The sequence below is a fragment of the Helobdella robusta genome (assembly GCF_000326865.2).
Source record: "Helobdella robusta unplaced genomic scaffold HELROscaffold_1, whole genome shotgun sequence".
Lineage (NCBI taxonomy): Eukaryota > Metazoa > Annelida > Clitellata > Rhynchobdellida > Glossiphoniidae > Helobdella > Helobdella robusta.
Genome location: NW_008703570.1, coordinates 13,097,406 through 13,115,838, shown reverse-complemented (window position 1 = coordinate 13,115,838; position 18,433 = coordinate 13,097,406). Strand labels below are relative to the sequence as shown.

Here is an 18,433-nt window from a genome sequence, read left to right as displayed (position 1 = left end):
GACTAAACGTTCACCAAAAAACTTTAGTGAGAAAAATCGAAAAAACGAACTACAAACATTAACCCCAAACATTCGGTAGAATTTATAGAATATTGTAAAAATATATATATATATACACGCGTATACACCTGTTTTCAATTACTAATTCGGAGATTTTGAACTACAAATAATGAAATTTATAATAATAACAATAACGATAATAATAATGACAACTTTTTTATTTAGCAGAAGAACATGAAATAAAATGAAGTGAAAGAAAACAAAATAGAATCTAATTTAACAAAAATCTAATTAAAGTGTTAAATACGTAATCTGCAATGCTCGCCAAATGTCAGTAGTGGTCACAAAGAGAAATAGATACTAGTATAAAATTGAGTTTAAATTGTTTAAAATTAATTATTAACGGAGACAAATGAAAATCAGTACAAAAAAAAATTGAGTTAAATTGTTTAAAATTATTTTAAAGAAATTAAAATCAGTATAGAAATTGAGTTTTATTCCCCTAGCAGCAGAGTAGTTGTAGTAGCTACTGTTGAGCAATCTTGAATCAAGTACGTAGGCGTAGAAACTTGTTGTCGATCTTCTTGCAACATTCTCTCACTGCAGCCACTGCTTTTAGATTTTCTTTTTAGAGACCAATTTCGTCGGGTCGGGAGGTATCCGTTGAAAATCTTAGATCTAGCTCTTGTCCTTTCAATGAACTGGTCGACCAGACCATAGAGGAGATGGCTTTGAATGATGTTGAGGAGACAGGAGGAAGTCATGTGCATCTTCTTGCTTCCCATATCTCACGTGCTCGCCAATAAGGGATATGTGTCCAGCTAGTTTACTAAGAATTATTGACTCGGTGTTGTAAAATTACGATATATCCAACTTCTGCTTCATGCATAGAGCAAAATTTACTGCTGGCTGTCTTTTTTACTGTTTCATCAAGCATAATTATTGCATCATCACCTTTCAACTATTTAGATGTGGAACAAAATTTTGTCAAATGTATGTTACACACGCACGCACTCACACACAAAATATAAAAATGAATGTATCTATTTTCAGAGGTCAGCTTGTAAGAAAACAATTATAATGTACACGTTTTCTTATGAAAACGTCTTACCTCGGGAGAACTGGGTCTCTGGACGCTAAACGATGATTGATTTCTTATGAAACTCAAAAAGGAAGATGACTAAAAGGAACAGTTGACATAAAGCTAAAATGGTTCAGAAAAGGATGTTTAGATATGGAGATGGAGGAAGAGTGACACTGCAAGGTAGAACAGAGCTCTCTATATCTGCTCAATGAGGCATGCTGTTTGGCCATATTTTTAGCTAAAATTTGTGCCTTTTTTTTCTCAGTAAATGTGCTCAAAATGGTCTTTCCTTTAAACCGAAATGGTATCAAAATTTCATCTCTGATTCTGAAAGGTGTCAACTCAAACACTTCCTCCAACTTCATTTGATTTTTTGTATTTTTCGATATCAAATTATTTTTATCAGATGGCTTTTTTAAAACAAATTTGTGAGAGACACACGTTGAGATATCTGAGTCGTTCACGCTGGAATGAGTCACAAACTTTTGAAATTTGGAGAATTTAGATATTTTAAGTTTGATACCATGCTGTGAATTCGTTACAACTGCTTTAACGCTTGTATTATCAAAAGATTCAGAACAAGGTTGTGTCTTATTCGATTTTTTTATTTCTTTGTCAAATAAATCCACTTTATTCTTGCCAGTTTCTATTGATGAACAAATTAATCTCAAGGAAACACTATCTCCATGTAGTTCATAAAGCATGCTGTATAGGTGATATAATTGCTTTCTTTCTGTAATGAGATAACTCAACTGTTTGATATTTTTAATATTATCAGCTGGATCTAATTTGAAACCTGAATCAAAAGATTTTGCAAGTTTTGCATGATAAATTTGAACAATCTCTATAAACAGTGTTAATGATGAAAGGATGTTGTAAAAATATTCAGACTTCTCATTTAGTTGATAAACTGAGGGAAATGATTTGAAAGCAGTTCGAATGTGTTTTATTTTTTTCAAAAAGTATTGGATTTTTGGTAAAAACTGCTTCATCAAAATTTTGATATCTATATGCAGCAGTGACATCAGAATGCTATCCATTATATCGATATCATCAGAGTCGTCCAACAATTCAATTAATTTAGCAACATATCCCTTAATCATTTTACCTGGATTACTTGAAAATTTGTTCACAAGAACCCCAGCTACCATGCATGCTCTTTTTTTAATAGATTTAATTTTGTCAACCAAATTAACTTTTTTACTTTTCCGAACATTAGGTATTTTTATAGTTTGAAACTCTAAAAGCAAGTGCAAAATTGTTTCCAGATCATTGAAATTGAATGTAAGATATTTGTTTTGCACAAAAGCTTCTATTAATTTGAGAATAATCAGTTTATGACTGATTGTTCTACCTTCCCCTGGGATAGCTTCTTTCTTAAATATATATGACATGAAATATGGGAGTAAATTATTAATTTGCCTGCATGACACCAGATCAACAAAAGCAGCCCTTGAAATGTCATCATCAACATCCTGTAAACATTTGATCAAATGGTTGGCATATTGAAGCAACTGTACCGAATCATCCTCAGAAATCATCATATCATTCATCGAGATCCAGAAAATTTCCATATTTGGTTCAATAGTAGCTGGAATATTTTTTGGTTGAGAAGCATAGCTCAAAAGATCCCCAACTTCAACAGCTGCTTCAACAATCGGACTGGTTTTATTTGTTTTATGGGTTGGAGAATTGTAAAGGCTCTCTGCATCCACAATTTCAAGGGTGTTTCTTATATCCGATGTATGCAAAGATTTACGTTTACATTTGATCACATTATAAAAGCTGACTTGTAAGATTTCTCTGATCCTGTAATTAATATCTTCATGCAAAACTTCAGAAACTTCATTGGCCACGTTTTGATGATCAGAATAGAAATTTATTATTTTTTTTGGAAGCATCGCGTACTTTCTATGTTCCATTTCACACGTTAAGTTTGCAACAAACACTTTTAACCACTTCAAACAAAACAAAGCAATGGCGTTCAACTGGATTGGAGCTGTTGAATGATAAAGAATATTTTATTAAAATGAATAAGCATAATGATTAATTTATAAATTAATTTATCATATTTATGTGAAATTGAAAATGAAAATGAAATATTGATGTATAGTTGTATGCACTATAGCATTTTACATTACCTGAGAAGTTCGAACAACCAACGTAAACGAAAAAAGGAAGAACAAAAGTAAAGCGAAGAAGTAGTAAGAGTAATAAAATAAATTCAAACATAGATACGAAAATTACAAAACCCAATGAACCTAATTTTGTGAACATTTTTAAAAAAGCGGTCAATTTTTTTTATTAAAACTTCAATTTTTTCTAAAATGTCATTTTTTTTATTTTACATTCAAATGTATAAGTTGCTTATTTAAAAAAACACGGTTATTAATTGATCTTTTCCTCTAATATAACTTATAATTATAATATAGCTAAAATAGTACATGGTGAATTCAATATTCACCAAGATGACGAGTCACGTAAAAAAATGCAAATAATAAACAAACATTTAAAATTGTAAACAAAAATATGACCTATTGGCACAAGTTATTTTTTAAAACACACTTCTAGTCTTTATATTTTTACTGTGTAACTTCAATATTCACATCACCCCTGCCGTTAAATGCAACTTGTATAAAGCTCTTTTTTTCAAATAAGTCAATCGAAATTCAATAAACTTCCACCCAACCTTCCTAACCGTAATGATCATTGGATGAAACTATGCCACCAGCTATATTAAAAACCTTAAAAACAACTTAAGAAAGAAAACCTATTGCAGGCAGACTATATACAAAAAATCGCAACATAAATTAAAAAATGGAGAATTGGATAAATTCGAGAAGTTCGACAACCAGTCAAATGACTTATGATGGAGACAACAACACAAAAACTTTTGGAATGGGTGGTGTTTCAATTAATAGGCTGCTGTTGGTTAGCACTTCATGCAACGTGAAGAAGAAGAAGTTTTACATCGGTGACTACAAGTTACTGGCGGAGATAGGGAACGGAAAGTTTGCAACCGTTAGATGCCTATCTAGCATATTTTTCAATCAATCAATCAATCAATCAATCAATCAATCAATCAATCAATCAATCAACCAACCAATCAGTCAATCAATCGACGATCGATCGATCGATCCTAGTAACAGCAGTAACAACATAACCCTTATAACCTTCAACGTCATTGACGCCAGGTGGCTCTAGTCAGACACAGCTTTTCGAGAATGCACTATGCCCTTAAGATCATCTTGAAGACTGCCAACAGAGCCAAGAAGATCAAGTCAGAAATCCAGGTCCAGAGTATTCTGTCGGAGCATAGGAATCCATTCATCATTGACTTCTATAGAACTTTCCACACAAATGTTAGCTAGTGCTATATACTAATAAAATGTTTGATTTATTTCAAGCCATGAATGAATGAACGATCGAACGAAAGAATGATAAATGTTTAAACCGAAGTAGGAATGAAGAACAAATTAATAGACGATTGAATGAACTAATCAATCAATACAAAAATGACGAGAGAATAAATTGTTGAATGAAAAAATGAAATGCGAATGTAAAATTTTAAAGCTTTTCTTCTATAGAATCACTGCATTCTTAGCGCTACAACATTATAATAAATAGAATGGATTGACATTGCTACATAACATTTCTATCCTTTCAACACACCAACGCAACTAACTGTGCAGGGCCACGTATGTCATCTGATGGAGTACATGGAGTATGGGAACCTGATGCAGCATCTAAAGCACTGCAAGTTCTCCGAATCGAAAGCCAGATTCTATATTGCCTGCACGCTTAACGCCCTGGAACACGTGCACAACTTGAATATAGCCCATAAGTTGGTTTAGTTCGTCAATAAAACTCAATAAAGATTCAGGGGAGTTACCGATTAGATAAAATTAACATAATCAATAAAATATCGGAAGTTAAAACCAGGACAATAAATCTGCAGAGATGTTAAGCCGCAGAACATGGTCATGAACAAGAGAGGGTATGCCAAACTTGTTGATTTTGGACATGCAGAGACCAACGTCACTTACACAACTCCTATGTTTGATAAACTGGGCACCAAACAGTACAAAGCCCCTGAGTATTTCGAAAAGGGCCCGATTTGGCGGTTTGTGGATTTCTGGGCACTGGCTGTTTCTCTCCATATAATGATAGTTGGAAAGGTAAAGTAATAATTTATAGGTCACTTGTTAATATTTGATAAACATTTAACAAAATTTTGTCTGGTCGAAATTTTAAATAGCGGGAAAAAATAATTTTTTCATAATTTTCTAACTATATTTTTATTCTTATGTTGATATTTAATTGATAATTAACAAATTATTTAATAAAATTGTGAAGCACATTCAAATGGAAGATAAAAGGGTACTGATTGACAAGAAGCACCTCTCAGATGCAGCACAACATCTTCTAGAGCAAGTTTAGGTTCATTCATTTTGTAACGCAAAAGTACGAAGTACAAAAAATACCAAATAACACAAAAATACTTTGATTGACATAATTTAGAGTATCAGTGACAATAATACTAGTAGAGTAGCGATGAGAGTAGTAATAACAAAAACAACAAATAATTCCAGTAATTTTTTACTATCTAGCACCTTAACGCACGACAAAACCTTAGTAAACTTAATTTTAATAAAATATAACCTACTATAGATACAAAGGTACATAGCTAAAATCCCATCTAACTATATTATACAGAAATTCACGATAAATAAATAAATATTTAAAGTTATTTCCTCCACTAAAAGAAAACAATAAAAATTGTATTTGTAAATTGAAAAAATAAAATTAATGAAGATGTTTCAACAAGATCCATTTAGCAGGCTCGGTTCCAGCCGTAGGGGTGCCAAAGAAATAAAGGAACATCCATTTTTCGAAGTTGGTTGTAGGTTAAAATGTGAAAATGTAAATATAAATACTAATTTAAATATAAATTTAAATTATCATCATCCTCTAAAATTATTTTTAAAATAAAATATTTAATTGTTTTAAGGATTTTGATTGGGAAAGGCTTGAAAATGGCTCTCTTATGCCGCCAAAATTAAAGATACCATCGGTTAAACCCTATTTAAAGTTTATAGTGAAATTATAGAGTTTTATTATTAAAAAATATTTTTTATTTTAAAATTTGCATTTTAATAAATTTATTAAAATTTATAAACGACAGAAACTCACAATAGGACCAAGACTCCTTTATGATAACGTTTCCTCTTTCGAAGAACTCGTTGATATTGATTGATTGGTTGATTGATTGGTTGATTGATTGATTGTTTAACTGACTGATTGGTTGACTAATTGCTCGATCGTTTGACTGATTGATTCGTTGATTAGTTAAATGTTTGAATGATTGAGCGGTTGGTTGGTTGATTGATTGATTGGGTAGTTGGTTGATTTATTAATTGAATAATTGATTGGTTGGTTGGTTGATCGACTGATTGATCTGAGGGCCTTGGCAACTTCATTTTTTGGATTTAATAGTTTCTTCAAATCCATTTTGATTGTGTAACTAATTTGTGTTGACTACGCTTGTCTTTAAATTCATTTGCCATGAAATTTTACGAACGTTTATTTGTATACAATTTTTTTTGAGTATTTGCTTTTTATCAAATTTGATTCACTTTACAAATAAATTTTTTGTAAAAAATCGTCATCTAACATTTATTGATCAATAAGATAAATATATATATACGCGTGTTCTAATCAGTATTCAACTCTAAAAGGCAACTATATCTAATAAGACGCCAAAAAATTTATTGGAAATGTAAAAAAAAACTGTTTAAAAAGGAATTTATAATAAAAAATTGATATATTCCAGAACATTATTCAAAGAAAATCCAACATAACGCTATCTCCATTTAGGAACTTAGAAACGCTATCGGCGATGTTACTATTTTCAATTGGGATCCACTCAAATTCGCTTGCACGTACATTGTAGATCTCCTTCGGAGTGACCACAGCGAGAACGGTGATGACCAGGCCATCGTTTCTGTGCCGCGGTTTGCCGTTATGTTCGACAGTTAAGACTGTCCTCACCTTTACGCTCGTTTTGCCGGTTCCGAATATTTTCTAAGATTTTTATATCGTCAGGATTTTTTATATAATATGTAATTTGTCGGTTTTGTTAGAATGAAATTGTATATTAGTTGAAAGTATCGAATTATTTTTTACAAATCCGAAAAGATACTGCTTACTTTTAAAAGTTTGTAGTAGTTTTCTCTGCAGGAGAGCATTTCAAATGACGGTAAATGGTTTTCTGGTTTTTTACCCATCAAGAAGTTATACTTTCGGCTGCATTGTTTAATTAATTTGAAAATCATTAAAAATTTTTATATCGTTTGTGAATTAGAATCTATCGCACCTCTGTTCGTTGTGGTGCACCAAAAACAACCGCATGATGACGCGACTGTGTGGAATGTTGATAGGTCGCATCGCTATGAAATCTGCATTTTTATGCTGCTTGTACGCTAACTCGATCATTCTCAAAATGTCTGTATGTCTATTAAAATTAATACATACAAATTTAAAGTTGGTTTCTTGCTTTTATTCAGTTTAATAACTGTTGTTTGAAATAAAAAATATTAACGACCTTAAATCAACTTCCTTCCTTAACACGGAACTAACGGAAAACCAGTCTGCCTGCAATGATTCCTTATCTGCCGTTTTTTTCAAATTTCCTCCTTCGTAAATTGAATAAATTTTTAAACCAACCGCAATGAAGAAATTTAAAGAATTTCTAATTTCATAAACTGTTGATAACCGAATAGTTAGGTTGATTCACGATAATACCAACCAGCCAAATCGCAGATCATGCTAAATCTGTACCACTTATTTGAGACTTCGACGTATGATAGACTGGAAGGAGAGCACATGATGCCCGTCTCTTCCAAAACTTCTCTTCTCACCGCATCCTTGAAATTTATTTCGTTCAGATAGATTTTTAATACCAAATTAACAAGAAATTGTAATATATAAGAACGGAAATCCTAATTATTATTAATATTGACGATTGATAACGTTAGAAAACGAAAGCTGGGTCACATACACAACTTTTTAAATGTTTACTTACATGTATACGGGCATATTTTTGTGTGATTAGATTTTATTTTCGTGTAAACTGAATAAAGTATATAAAACCATTTTGGGATGTTATAAAATGTAATATCGCTAATATTTATCAATCACTAATTGTCTGGCGAACGTACTTCGATAGTTTCGTTGGCCTCCATCCGGCCGGCAGGAATGTACCATTTACCGTAACAGGATTGTTTGGCTTCTTGCATGAGCAGAATCTCATCATTCTCGTTGAATATTGCTCCAGCAACAATGTAAGCGATGTTTTTCTTCACTAGCGGAACAAACGATTTATCTGGTGGTTTGTTTGAGGCTACCTTTGACAATTACTAAAGAACGTGCGTGTCGATAAGGACGTAAAGCAAAAGACATACCAAATAATGTTTGAATTGAAATCAAATATTAATTTGATATATGAAATCGGCGTTCCGTAAATTACTCCATTTGAAGGTTTTAAATCAAAAAATTAAACATCTGCGTGGTGATGCGTGCTTGCGCGTTTCTATGCGTTATATGCACAAGTCGATAATTTGATAATTTAATTAGCTTTAATTTGTAACTTTAATTAATAGGAAAGACGATGATACAGTATAGTGTACATGTGCACTATAGACTTTACGTATACTATACAGTAATATATGTTATAAAACAGATCTGCGTTAGTCAGATCAGATTCATAAGCAATCAACCAAAATGTGGTCTAACATTACTAACAACCAACCATCACATAGTAGATCTTCAGTCTTCAGGTCTTCACAGCCAAAAAATTATTGATAAGTGTAAATATAAAGTAAAAAATGTAAAGTAAACACTACATGTTAATAAACAGGGTAGAGTAGACAGTAGACATATTATAAAAAGCACAACTTATTTAAAATTTGCATCAGTTGTTAAATTATGAATTACAAGTCAAACATTTAATTAATTAAAAAACTGTCGAACCGTCGTGGTGCAAGTCCACAATGACTTCCCGGTCGCATGCACTCCGCTGTAAGATGCTGAGCAACACCTCATCCATTTAAAATTTAAATCCGCTATTTAAAATCAAGTTACTCACTTAAATCCCTTTTTAAAATCAAAACAATGACATAAGATCTAGAGCTTCTGAGAACGCATTGCAATGTATAAAACGACTATGCCTATAGTCAATATTAAGTATACTAATGCCATCTACTCATACGTAATGACACTCTTCGTGTAACAATTATATCACACTTGAATTGAATTTATATTAAATAAAACATATAAAACATCACAAATACACATCCACTCCTCACTACACTACGAAACTCAATGAAGCCAACATGTTGAACCGAGAAACTAAATCAACTGTCACGTTTTATACATAATCATTCACACAAGTTGATGCACACACGCACCACAAATACACACATCGCACACACATACAGACGAGCCACATCATACGATACAATACACACACCACACGCACACTGAAACACAAACAATCACGTAATAAGGCGCCAGTAAAATATAAGCCATGACAATATGCACAACTCATTTTCAATAATTTTGAACTATTCATTATAATTAATACATTACAATTCAAAATAATGTACATTTCATTTTCTTTTAAGTAGCAAGATGTTGAATAGGCTGAAAACATGAAAGGATCTGCAACGATAAAAAGTTTATAATAAGAGCTATCGTTTCAGTCTAGTTATATGTGAAAACTAAATATTTTAAAGTTGATGATATTTAAAAGTCTAAAAACAAAAAATGATCATTTATAATTTTTAAAATTTATTGAATGAGGATAGAGGAATATCCTTCGTACCTCGTGTATTGATTCTTGTCTTATTCCAGATGGTAAGATCAAAATTTGTGGAAACATTTTGTTTGTCTTGCGACAGACTCAACAGTTCTATGCACTTGTCTTTATTTCGGCAGTCTCCTAACCAACTCTTCAAATTTCATCTAAAACATAAGAAATCTGCGGCCACAAGAACATCTTTGGCATTTTTCTCTGTTAAGCTAGTCTCCAGAATAAATTCAGTTAATTATTTCAATCACACGAAATAATCAGCACCCTCTCCATAATCCAACAAATCCCGGACTTCCTCACCTCCATGCCTCCAACTTCCCCATTCATCATAACCATCACATTATTATTGTTCTGCATGTCTAATTTATTAAATTATTCACGCTCGATAAAATACAATTTCCATAAAGTTTGTCATACCAACGAGGTTGTTCAAAGTTTACCAATCGAATCGATTTTAAAGACGTTTTTCGTTTGAATAAATTAAATGTCAAACGTGAGCGATCACGTTATGTGTAAATTCAAAATGTTCATCGTTTTTGGTTAATTTTTTAAAATTAACAACATGCTAAAAAATAAAAGTACCAACTAGATAAAGTAAAACTAATCTGTGGTCCAAATTAATCATTAATCAGCAATTCCAGAAGGTAATAAGTTACAGATAAATATAAACAAAAACTACACCAGTATCTCAATAAATACCATGAATATATATATATATGGATATTTATATATATATTTGTGATATATATCTATGGTGAATACTGAGAAATTAAACTGATGATGCAAGAATTATCTAACATCAAAGTGACGTATGTAAAAAATTTGCAAAATCATAAATAACATTTAAATAAAATCAGAACGAATATTACACATGGATTTTCAGTACTTAAATTGCACTATCATTTTCTTTTACTGTATTTTAAAATCGAGAGTGAAACTTTGAAATAATATGCGAATATTAAGTTGAAGCTGACCTGCGAAAGCTAAAAACAACATAATGACGTAAGTCAGGATTCAAGTTCTATAGTTCAATCCCCGTTAAAATTTCCATAACTGAAAACCTACCAAGTATTGAATTAGGAATCTTGAATTCAAAGTATTCGTCATATTAGTCACAGTAACATGATCATGTGTGTTCAAATAACAGTCAATCTACGCAATTATAAACAGACACGCGTAAAAACTATATGTATAAGTCGCATGAATATATATAGCTCGTTTGTTTGCATAAAAACAGACTCCAACATGTTCAAGATTTGATGATGGTGACAAAACTTAATTAATTCATCTTCATATAAGAAGCAAAAAGTTCTGTAAGCTGTAAAGTTGAGGTGAGCGGTTGCGATGATGACTATGTGGCTAACAACTTTGTATCAAGGTAGCCCCAACAAAAACGCGTTTTTCTGACAACAGGGATATTGTGAGACATAGCTACTTGGCCACAAATTGATGCGAAGAATCCTCCTTTCTTCCTGGGCGTGAAAGAACCTTCAGACCCTCCCACACCTCCGTACGGACCGTATTTCAGTCCCGAATTTGTGTGAAATGTTATCTGATCAATTAGGAAACCCGCCCTGTAATCTATCCTGTTGATGTAATCTCCATCCTTGAGTTTGAATTCATGCACTCCTTCTGGATGCTCGACGTTTAATCCGTGGTCAATTGTTGTCCTATCTTCATACGTCAGTGTAATTCCTTTAATTGATGGAAAATATTTTTTTAATTAGAAAATTTTGTAAAAAAGATGAAAAGTGATAATAAAAATAAGAAAAAAAAGTTCAATACCTCCTACAACAACTATGCCATCCCAAATCCTCAACCAAATTTTGACTCCACGAACGACTGTGAGAGCACTTTTGTTGCCTTTTTTATCAGAGAGAAAGTCCAAATCTTTGAATGAATCTAAACTGCGAAAGTAAGTACTGCCAGCATAAGCTATTTTCTCAGTCCAATAGTATTTAAATTCTGTAATTTTTAATTAATACTCTCTGTGAACAAAAAATTTTTGTAAAATTTAAAAATAACGAAAATAATTATTTGCACCTCTTGTATCTATTCTCGGTTTATTCCACTTGCCAACATCAAAATTGTGAGAAAATATTTGCTTGTCTTGAGCTAAACTCAATAACTCAATGCATATGTCCTTATCACGACAGTCTCCTAACCAGCTGTAATCCTTATTGATCTGAATCAACTGACCCGGTGTCAAAAATCCCAACCTAATTGAACATTTCAAAAATTCTAACCACTCATCACAACAGTTTTTTCTGTTAATATAATCTTTGACAGCATTGAAGAGCCTGAATTCGAGATTTGCACTAACCAGTTCTTCGTTTGAAACCAATGAAAGCCTATCATCAGACATAAGCCCAAGAATTTCCAATGAACTTAATTTGTCTAAATGCCCTGCTGTAAATAGAGGATAGAAATTTCTTAAAATATAACTACGCACCCGTTTTGTGAAATTGTTCTGGCAGAATACTTTACTCAGAGCGTGAACCTCTGCACAATTCTTGAATGATAAATCTTTGCAATAAAAATCAACACATAGTTCGCATATTTCATCAATACACAAAAAGTCTGCAGATTCGAGGATATCTTCTGCATTTTCCTCAGTTAAATTGCAGACTCCAGAATACATCCAGTTAATTATTTCCATGACAGCACTTCCCTTAAGATCACTTAAGTTCATCTGCTGGTTTTCCATTTTAGGCATATTTATTAGGTACTGCTTGATGTAAGGAGAGAAGGCAGAAACAATAATTTTGTGGACAGGCTCTAGTTTATAGCCATCGCTGAAAAATAATTTTATGTTCAAGTCAAAATTTAGATTTTCCTTCCTCTGATCTTTCACCTTTGATAGCAGATCTAAAGCATGCTTTCCAACGACAGAGTTTTTATCTATACTTTTTTCATCCTCTATGTCAGAAACAACATCCTCGTCTAACTCACAGCCTGAATTTGCGCCATAATTGTCATCATATTCGTGATAACTGTCGATATCATCATCTATGTCAGCACCATCGTGGAAATCATGAAAATTTTCATCCTCTATTACGTCATCACCAGCTTCTGCATCACCGAGCACATCTTCATCCTCTGCTTCACCAGCTTCTACAACATTAATCGGATCTACAGCATTTCCTTCATCGTTTTCCATACCTCATAACATTTATAATTTACCTTCTTATGAAAAGAAACTGTTGTTTAGCAAAAGTTGATTTACCCTGATTGTCTGATACTGAGTTAATCACAATTATATTTAAATTAATTTTTTTTATTTGTCAAAGATTCCAATTTGGGGAAGACCAAAAAGAGTTATGTTTACAGTTTTACATTCATAAATTTACCTATTTAAATAAATAAATTTCATTTTATTTAATTATAATTAATAAAATTAAAAAATAAGCCAAATAGTTAAGTTAATCTTAACTTAATATTAATAGGTATGCAATATATACTAAGCATACGTAATAGTATAATTGTAATAATACTTAAGATAAGTTTATTTATTTTAAATTTTAATTAGTACTAAAAACTAGATAAATCAATGGTGTTATTTTTATTTTATTGAAATGAATATTAATATTGACTGGTTGACATTGCATTGTTACAATCAACTAAATTTTTTAATTTATTTATAATATTTTTACATTTGTATTCATAATTTAATCATGATATTAATTAGTTTTAATTTAATTAATTATTACAACTAATTGATTGACAGATAAAGTTTAAATTTAAATATTTTAAAATTTAAATCACCAAAAAATAACAAAAATTACTTTGACAAAAAAGTGAGGTAGTATTTTATTTTAATTTAATTTATCAATTAATTGAAAATAATTACTAATATAAATTTATTAGTAAGTATTAAATTAATAATTAAATTAAATTAAGTAACTATTTTTTTATTATAATTAATTTACTGCGTCGTTGACTCCCTGTTTAAAAAATTTCCTAATTTCACTAGCTAAAAAAAGTGCGAATTAGTTATTAATAATAGACTAACATAAATTAAATTGAAAAAAAACAAAATAATAAATTATAAAAATGTATTTATTTTACAATATAGAATCCGCTGGTTCGCCGGAAAAGGTAATTTCTAATGTACCTTTTTTTTGCGCAATACCGGAAAAAGTACTCCATTCACTCCATCTGCTATTTCTTGGATGAATCAAAAATGCAAATGAATCATTTATCCTTATAAACATTTATATATAATTTATATATTTATCTATACATTTATCTATTACATATATACTTTTATTCCATAAACACGTTCATTACATATTTGTCTCTTTTTCTCTCTATGTATATTTGTGAGTATATGGTTAAAGTCTATATTTTTTAGGCGTTTTTAACCTTTTATTTTATTCTACATACATGGTTATATCACAGATGCATTTTATTTTATACAATCTGGTTTAATTTTCAAAATTAAAATAAGTATTCACATATCCACGATGTCACGTTATTCTACTGGTTATCAAAAATAGCCATGGAATTTTAGCATTCCAGTTGGATTGCGCAATTCAATGAATTTATCTTGTAAATGTTGGATACAATCAAATATTTTTTATAGAAATTGAACTATAACACGCGTTTTTAACGTCGGATGCACTCTGTAAAAACACACACACACATCATTCTCATTTAACACTTGACACTAGCATAAAAACTTAGTTGAAAGCACTCTAAACTCATTTAAAAGTTTCTCAATTTCAAACACCTTTCGCAATGAAATGCAGAAAATCTTTATTATTACAACTAAACGTAATCAGAGCAGATTTTCCGCAAACTTTTAGAAATATTTATTAACTATAATTGAAAGGCACTCAACATAGATGTTATCAAATAGATGTTCGTTAAAAAAAAATTTGGCAAATTTAAAAAAAAAACTTGTACTCGTTCAGTTGGCAATAACAATTAGGGGTAAAAAAAATCATAAATTGAATAAACATCACGCGGTTGAAAAGCAGAAGCCTCGTCAGACATCACCGCAGACAAACATCATCTTAAATTACAATATAGTCAATATAGTTTATCAACAAATATCTATCTTTAAACTATTAAATCTTGCAGTGAATACGAATGAAAACAATGAAACACCGACTTCTCAAAGATATTCAAATAAAAATCATACTTATTAAAACAAGCCATAGAATTACAAATTGAAAAAAAATAAAATAAAATGTAATCTTTCGAGACTTTTGTTTTTAAATTTGAATGATTACTTACGAATACTATTTATAAAATCTCTAGATATAATTTTCTACATCTGCGTGAAAGAATCATAGACTTCAAGCAAAATAGGATTTTAAATGTTTGCTAGGGACGCCCCAGTAGAAAGATAAATACCTAATAGTAGGCAAATCCCTATCTGTAATGGTTTCAGCAAACATCGCCGCCAAAAACCCGCGCTTTTTTCGAGGCTTACATTTACCAAAACCACCCCCGACACCGCCGTACGGCCCGTACTTGTTTTCCAAATTGGTGTAAAAAGTAATGGAGTCTAACATGTGACCGTGAGTGTACTCTACTTTGTTGATGAATTCGTCGTCTTTCAGTGTAAACTCGAATGCACCATGAACTGTTTCCTCATTCAAGCCTTCACGCCATATCCTGTTGTCCGAGTAACTGGCTTCAATTCCTTTAATATATTAGTACAACGTTAAGAATTAATAAAAAGGTTGAAAGGTTAAAAGTCATCGTCTCCGATTGCACTTGCTTCAGAAGTATCAACGGCCACACATACACACGCGCGCGCGCGCACACAGAAATACGCATCTACACACACCAACCCACATACACGGCGTATGTGAATGTGTGTGAAAATCAGGCTTACCACATATTGCATATTATAGGTAAGGATCTTGTTGCATTTGAACCTGGTCACTGCATGAACAACTGAAATATAGAGACATAATTTATAAATACAATATTTACAATGAAATAGAATCATAATTATAGTAAGCAAAAAACTATGAAATCTCACCTCCAATTATTATAATATCATCCCATTCTCTCAAGAAAATCTTCACCCGACGAATCATGAGCAGGGAGCCCCTTTTCATAAGGTCATTGTCCTCCGACGTGTTGTCACCAAAGTTATCGTTATGCTCATACCGGTACCCAACAATTGCTATGAACCTTGTCCTGTTGTAGTTGAAACCTGGATATGCATATGTTCGTGTGTATGTATGTAAGTGTGTGTGTTTGTATGTGTGTTTGTATGTGTGTTTGTTTGTTTGCTGTGTATGTATGTATATGTTTCTTTGCATACGTGTGTGTTTGCAATGTTATAACAAAACAAAAACTTATAATTGTCTATAGTGTATTATATATTCAAAAAGGAATGTTTCATTCAATGGCTGATGATAAATCAAATCTCTTAAATATAAATGAAAACTAATCAATTAATCAATCTTTGCTTAGCGTCCAGAGACCCAGTTCCCCTGAGGTAGGACGTTGTTTTCTTTGCCATCAATTTTTTTTTGCGCCAAATTAGGCGGTCAGTTGTATCCATTTCATTTCAAGTCCTGGGCATGACATAAAACTGCATCCACGCTGCCTTTTGTGCTTTTGAGCAAAAGGCTAGACCCACTGCTTATAACTGGTGGTTGTCATCAGGATGGGTGTACGGATGTAAAAAATTTCCCCAAAATTATTCCATAAATGAAAACTGATAAGATAATGAAAATGAATGAGCCAAAAACCTTTCAAAACTATTCTTGGTTTAGACCAAATGGGATATTGCGATTCAGATATTGAATCTTCCTGCTTCTTCTTATTATAGAGATCTTGTAATAGCAATACACATTCATCTTTTTTGCAGCAATCTCCTAGCCATCCTTGAGAACTATCTATCAAATTTTTTATCTGATCTGGAACCAAAAAACCCAATCGAATTGATTTTGTCAAAAAATCTAGCCAATAACTCTGTAAATTTTTCCTTTCCAAATAACTTTTCACAACTTCGAAGAGTTTTATTTCCTGATCAGAACTTTCTAAGTTGACAAATTTGTGGCAGAACAAAATTAGGCCGTCGTCAGATGAAAGTTCAAGGACTTTCTCAACTGGTAGATCATCTAAATAACATTGGCTAAGTAGTGTATAGAAATGACAAAGCATATACTTGTAAACTCTATCTCTAAAAATACCAAACGTCTCATAACAAATAGAAAGCATGTAAACTTCTAGGCAATTTTCATATGAAAGATTGTGTGAGAGAAAGTCGGCAGCTAATTTTACAACATCATCAATGCATAAAAAGTCAGCTGAGACTAGGATATCAATAGCTGTTCTTGAAGTTATCTTACACACTCCTGTGTATATCCAATCAAGTATCACAGATACACTTTCACCATTTAAGCCAGTCATATCTACGATACAATCATCTGTTTTTGGCATGTTTACCAAGTAACTTTTGACATAGGGACAACATGAGGAGATTAGAAACTTATGCACATGCAAAAACTCAGTACTGTCATTCATTGTGACTTTAATTTTCATGTCTAAACTATTTGTTGAGCTATCTTTTCTATCATTTTGTAATAATTGAAGTACTTTCATAGAGTGTTTTTGAGGGACGATTTCTCTTGTCAGATTGAGGTATTCCTCGTAGCTGTCGCTATCATCGTAGGACTCGTAAGAATTTTGATCATTAAACTTGATGTCTTCATCTGTATAGTTACTATCATAATCATCACTATCATTATTATTATTCTTATAATTGTCTGGAGGTTCAAACCACATATTCAGATCTATAAACAGAGGATTGTGATCAAACTACTATTTGTATTTTGCTTTAAAAATGGTATCTTGAATATTTCCTGTAAAAATGTATTTTTTATTTAATAATCAATAATCATAAGACATAAATGAATAAATTAGTTATTACTACTAACTATTGATATTAATAATTAAAATTAACTGTAGAGTGTGGTGAAGCATAGCAGACAGAAAAAAAAAATACTAGTTGTACTAGAAACTAGACTAGCACTAGAAGACTAGAGAAGACACACACACATCCACAAAGTTATGAAAATTCCCTTTAATATTAAATTTTAATTATAGATCGGACGAAACGTTCATTTCACCAAAAAAGTTCGGAATGTAAACTTTTGCCAATGTAACTCTAAAATTTTATTTTAATAATTTTTTTTATCATTTTAATTAATAATTTATTAATTTTATTTATTTATTCGTTTATTGCGACATTCACACACTTATAAACCTCAAATTAGTTCGATATTATACATTTCCAAATTATTAACATAACCATTGAACTACACTTCTTGATTGTATAACAGCTGTGCATGAAATATTGATGCTCAAAAACTCAAAACTATTCTTAAAAAAATGTGTTTCAATTCGATTTTTGTTGTATGACTTATACATTTTTGTTAGTTATTTAATTGAAATAATTAGAATAAATATTTATAAAATCGCAAAATGATTCTTTATTCTCAAAC

The 18,433-nt window shown here is 31.4% G+C and overlaps 6 protein-coding genes across 6 annotated transcripts; 2 read left to right on the top strand and 4 right to left on the bottom strand.

The window, feature by feature from the left end:
- Positions 1–1,164: 1,164 nt before the first annotated feature.
- HELRODRAFT_159817 (hypothetical protein) lies at positions 1,165–3,006 on the bottom strand (the record flags this gene model as incomplete). The annotated part of the gene is made up of 1 exon (XM_009011658.1): positions 1,165–3,006. One exon carries the CDS (start codon positions 3,004–3,006, stop codon positions 1,165–1,167), a length of 1,842 nt encoding a protein of 613 aa, XP_009009906.1.
- An 895-nt stretch (positions 3,007–3,901) lies between these two features.
- Positions 3,902–4,938, top strand: HELRODRAFT_159816 (hypothetical protein; the record flags this gene model as incomplete). Its single annotated transcript, XM_009011657.1, has 3 exons — positions 3,902–4,105; positions 4,279–4,446; positions 4,777–4,938. 3 exons carry the CDS (start codon positions 3,902–3,904, stop codon positions 4,936–4,938), a joined length of 534 nt encoding a protein of 177 aa, XP_009009905.1.
- Positions 4,939–5,061: 123 nt separating this feature from the next.
- On the top strand, positions 5,062–6,194 carry HELRODRAFT_159815 (hypothetical protein; the record flags this gene model as incomplete). Its single annotated transcript, XM_009011656.1, has 4 exons — positions 5,062–5,262; positions 5,441–5,518; positions 5,900–5,980; positions 6,096–6,194. The coding sequence occupies 4 exons, from the start codon at positions 5,062–5,064 to the stop codon at positions 6,192–6,194; spliced, it is 459 nt and encodes a 152-aa protein (XP_009009904.1).
- A 731-nt stretch (positions 6,195–6,925) lies between these two features.
- HELRODRAFT_159814 (hypothetical protein) lies at positions 6,926–9,191 on the bottom strand (the record flags this gene model as incomplete). The annotated part of the gene is made up of 7 exons (XM_009011655.1): positions 6,926–7,168; positions 7,294–7,390; positions 7,461–7,598; positions 7,689–7,779; positions 7,893–8,010; positions 8,305–8,468; positions 9,116–9,191. The coding sequence occupies 7 exons, from the start codon at positions 9,189–9,191 to the stop codon at positions 6,926–6,928; spliced, it is 927 nt and encodes a 308-aa protein (XP_009009903.1).
- Positions 9,192–11,307: 2,116 nt separating this feature from the next.
- On the bottom strand, positions 11,308–13,116 carry HELRODRAFT_159813 (hypothetical protein; the record flags this gene model as incomplete). Its single annotated transcript, XM_009011654.1, has 3 exons — positions 11,308–11,651; positions 11,742–11,921; positions 12,000–13,116. 3 exons carry the CDS (start codon positions 13,114–13,116, stop codon positions 11,308–11,310), a joined length of 1,641 nt encoding a protein of 546 aa, XP_009009902.1.
- A 2,143-nt stretch (positions 13,117–15,259) lies between these two features.
- Positions 15,260–17,714, bottom strand: HELRODRAFT_159812 (hypothetical protein; the record flags this gene model as incomplete). The annotated part of the gene is made up of 3 exons (XM_009011653.1): positions 15,260–15,609; positions 15,955–16,131; positions 16,676–17,714. The coding sequence occupies 3 exons, from the start codon at positions 17,712–17,714 to the stop codon at positions 15,260–15,262; spliced, it is 1,566 nt and encodes a 521-aa protein (XP_009009901.1).
- Positions 17,715–18,433: the final 719 nt, after the last annotated feature.